Raw genomic sequence first — 3,649 nt, forward strand, 5'->3', positions numbered from 1 at the left:
TTTTTCAAAGTTGTAATGCATAAAAAACAAAAATTAAAAAATTTGATAACTTTTTTTTTCAGATGTGTGAGAAAAACAAGAGGAGCTTGTGAAAAATATAAAATATTAAAATAAGTTTTATATCAAAATAAATAAATAATTAAAGGAAAAAATAAAATTTGTTTATTTAAATTGTAATATTTTATTTAAGTGTATTTTTATTATGAATCTAGTTATGTTCATTAAATTATTTAAAACATTTCATAAACTTTTCATTTTCATTTATTTATATTTTTTAAACGGGTATCCGTGCGAGTAGCGGGTCTAGATTGTGGGTGAATTTTCTTTTGTCGGATGAGATTGCAGGTAGACATTATCCGTGCCCGACCCGATCCGTTGCCATCCCTACTAACAACTAAATTTGTTACTTCTCTTACTCCTAGTTAATTGGGTATTTATAAATCTTATAAGTATATATAGATTCAATTAATAACCAATAAACCACAATTTGACATGACTATTTGCAATTATTTAAAGTTTATTGTTGCAATAAATATATATATATATATATTCAATTAATTGATATTAAAAAATGTGTACACTAAAAAAATTCACACATTCCCATAACCAAAATTCTGGCAAAACAACAATCTGGAAAGGTTTAATAGATGAAAGTTATCATATAGATTCCTTAGAGAACTTTAAAAAATAAATGTGTATAGAAAATATTAAATTTCAATGAATAATACATCATTTCTTAAGAGTTCTTCAAAACCATGTTATTGTTTTGAGATATTAAAGGAGAGATGCATCTAAAATGAATGTCCATAATTTTTTAAAAGAAAACATCAATCAATAATTTGAATAAAGTTTAAAGAACATAGGTTATCAGGATATTACATGTTCTTCAGAATAAAAGTTTTTTTTTTTTTAATTTAAAGTCAGTTCCATTTGCCTCAACATTGAATACTAATTTTCTTTCATATTAGGTTTAACCAAAGATATTACTCTACCACAACCACATCAACTACCACTAATTAAAAACATAGAACCAAGCCTATAAAACACATGAAAATAAGAATATTACAATGGATTGGAAACACGAAATGAGAAAACCATTATCAGGTCATTAAATAGTGGAGAAATTTGCAACAAGTGGCTATTGTAGTAATCCTAAAAGTAGGTATAGCCACCACTTGTTTCTTCATGATCCGATACATTTGAAGAAACTTCCATAATGTTATTAGAACTTGAACACGATGACGATGTAGAAGAATCTGTTTTTCCCAACATCATAAAATCAAACATTAATCTTGGACCACCATGAACTCTTTGCTTCTCATCAACACCACTTTCTATACTTCTTTTCTTCATCGATAAGCGACACAAAACCCAATCTCCAATCTCGTTTACGTAGTTCTGCCAACATACAAAGGCACTCATAAATAAGTCTGACATGTTCTACTTTTGACCAACAGCGACACTTCGTACATAAATTGTCATAAAACTAAAAGAAAAACATAGTCACAGTTGACGAAAACTTACATGGGATGAGTTGCAAGCGGCAGTTTCTGCGTTAGCAAGACGATATTCATGCAAGACCCAGTCAGTTCTGGATCCTTTTGGAGATTTTCCTTCATAAAAAATCAATGTTTTTCTTATTCCCACAATGCCATTGCATGCATTTGAAGATGATGAAATTCTCTTGTCTGACCCTGTTGCCTTCCAATATCCACACTTTGTTGTTCTGTTCATGCGATTACCATTTCTATACTTTGCTTCCTTCGGACTGAAAAAATACCTCTCTTGAGGATCACAATTCCCTGAACACACACATGCATATACCATGTTATTCTGCAGAACAACCTTAACAAGCCATGTTCTTAAATTCATGCATCATCATTGTTCTAGGTAGAAGAATATCAGTTTGATCGAACTTCTATGAATTTGATGAGTTAAACCTAAATCAACCTTATAAAATCAACTTATAACTGTGTATTCTTTTTTGAAGGAAATAATGGTTTTGCTTTAATTATTCTAAAATAAGAAATAAATAGTTGTTTAAAGATAGTTCTTACCAGGTAAATCCCAAGGATCATGCTTGCAGACATTGATCTCAGGAATGATAGAAGCAGGCAAGGGATAGGAGAAGACCTTACACTTGAGGTATTGGAAAACAAGCTCTTCATCTGTTGGCTGAAAACGAAAACCAGGAGGCAATTTGCTCACTCCATTTTTAACAAAATTCAGCTTTTCCATTTGCTTTCAAAACTTTGGACTCTTAAATTCAACAATCAAAGAAAGGAAGGAAAAGAAGTTGAGACTTTTGGACCTGGAAATGAAATAAGTTGGTTCATATGTATATATACTATACGGATTCAGGATGAGAGAGAAAAAAAAATAGTCTTTGGAAAAAGGGGACTATACTTAACAGACTAAGTTTGATGTTTGACAGTTAATTATACATTTTTGCTTTCCTAGCAGGATCTTCAAAGATATTTTAATTACCACTTTCTTATACCCCACCTTTTACTCATAAAGTTGCTTGTTTCTTTTTTCTGTAACTTTAACATTTCTAAAAACTTATTCAAATAAATCTTGTGGGCAAATATTAATCCTTATAATAACTGGTTTACTTATCAGAATATGTGTATTTTATAAATTGAAATAAGCTTTTAATAGCTAAATTTGTTCGTAGGAATTCAAATATAAATCTAAGTTTTACATTAAATAATAAAAAAGGTAAAATATTATATAAAGATAAAAACACGTTAATCTATTATCTTTTAAAATTTTGAATAAAAAGTGATGTTTATATCTTATGTAATTAGACTTTATGTAATTAGACTTTATGTAATTAGACTTAGATTTTATTGATATGGTATATTTTAGTAAATTTTTTCATTGTTCTTGTTTTACTTTGAGGTTGTTGGAGAACTTCTGCGAAGTCATGTATAATTCATATTATCATATTAAACGAAGAAAAAATAGTTCCAACCAAATATTCTAAGTCAATCCATTTATCATTATCATTAGTGATTTTGTTTTTCTAGCTCCACTCAAATGGTTTGTCGTATATATATATATAGGAAAGTCTTCCATGTGATTGTTTTAGTTGGCTCTGAAACTTTATTTTGGTGTTAGAATTTTTGAAGAACGAAGAAATAATCCATTATATATATTGGGTTGCTTTTTTGTTAAAAAATGTGTGCTCAAAATTAACCATATTTAAAGTTTTCCTAGTGGATTTGCCATGCCATACATATATAAATATAGTAAGATGATATAGGCTTTTGTCCTTCTTTTATTTAGGAATTTGAATTATGATGGATATGTGACTCATCAGACTGACTTTAGTATGCCACTTTATGTCATGCCTCAAAGTCTTTTTTATTTTATAGTTTTCTTTAGGAGGATTTAGTTAAATTTTTATGGTTTGTTTTTGTAAGAAAGAAAGAAAAAACCACATAGTTATATATGGATATGTTATGAGTAAAAAGCAAAATCACGATGAACCATGCACGTAGTCAACTATGATATACTGAAACTTTGTTGTACCCCTTTAAGAAAAAGGAATGGTACTTTCCTTCACCAAGAAGATGTTCATTTAAGAATGATTTTTTTACTCACTTGAATTTTTTACATTCATTTAACACCATTTATTTTTACT

The 3,649-nt window shown here is 28.8% G+C and overlaps 1 protein-coding gene across 1 annotated transcript; it reads right to left on the reverse strand.

Annotated features, from left to right (window-relative positions):
- Positions 1 to 941: 941 nt before the first annotated feature.
- Positions 942 to 2,324, reverse strand: LOC108339611 (NAC domain-containing protein 83). The gene is made up of 3 exons (XM_017576772.2): positions 2,058 to 2,324; positions 1,525 to 1,802; positions 942 to 1,398 (listed from the first exon to the last, which is right to left on the reverse strand). The coding sequence occupies exons 1-3, from the start codon at positions 2,236 to 2,238 to the stop codon at positions 1,153 to 1,155; spliced, it is 705 nt and encodes a 234-aa protein (XP_017432261.1). The 5' UTR covers positions 2,239 to 2,324; the 3' UTR covers positions 942 to 1,152.
- Between the last annotated feature and the right edge of the window lie 1,325 nt (positions 2,325 to 3,649).

The sequence above is a fragment of the Vigna angularis genome, chromosome 1, assembly GCF_016808095.1.
Source record: "Vigna angularis cultivar LongXiaoDou No.4 chromosome 1, ASM1680809v1, whole genome shotgun sequence".
NCBI classification, from domain to species: domain Eukaryota; kingdom Viridiplantae; phylum Streptophyta; class Magnoliopsida; order Fabales; family Fabaceae; genus Vigna; species Vigna angularis.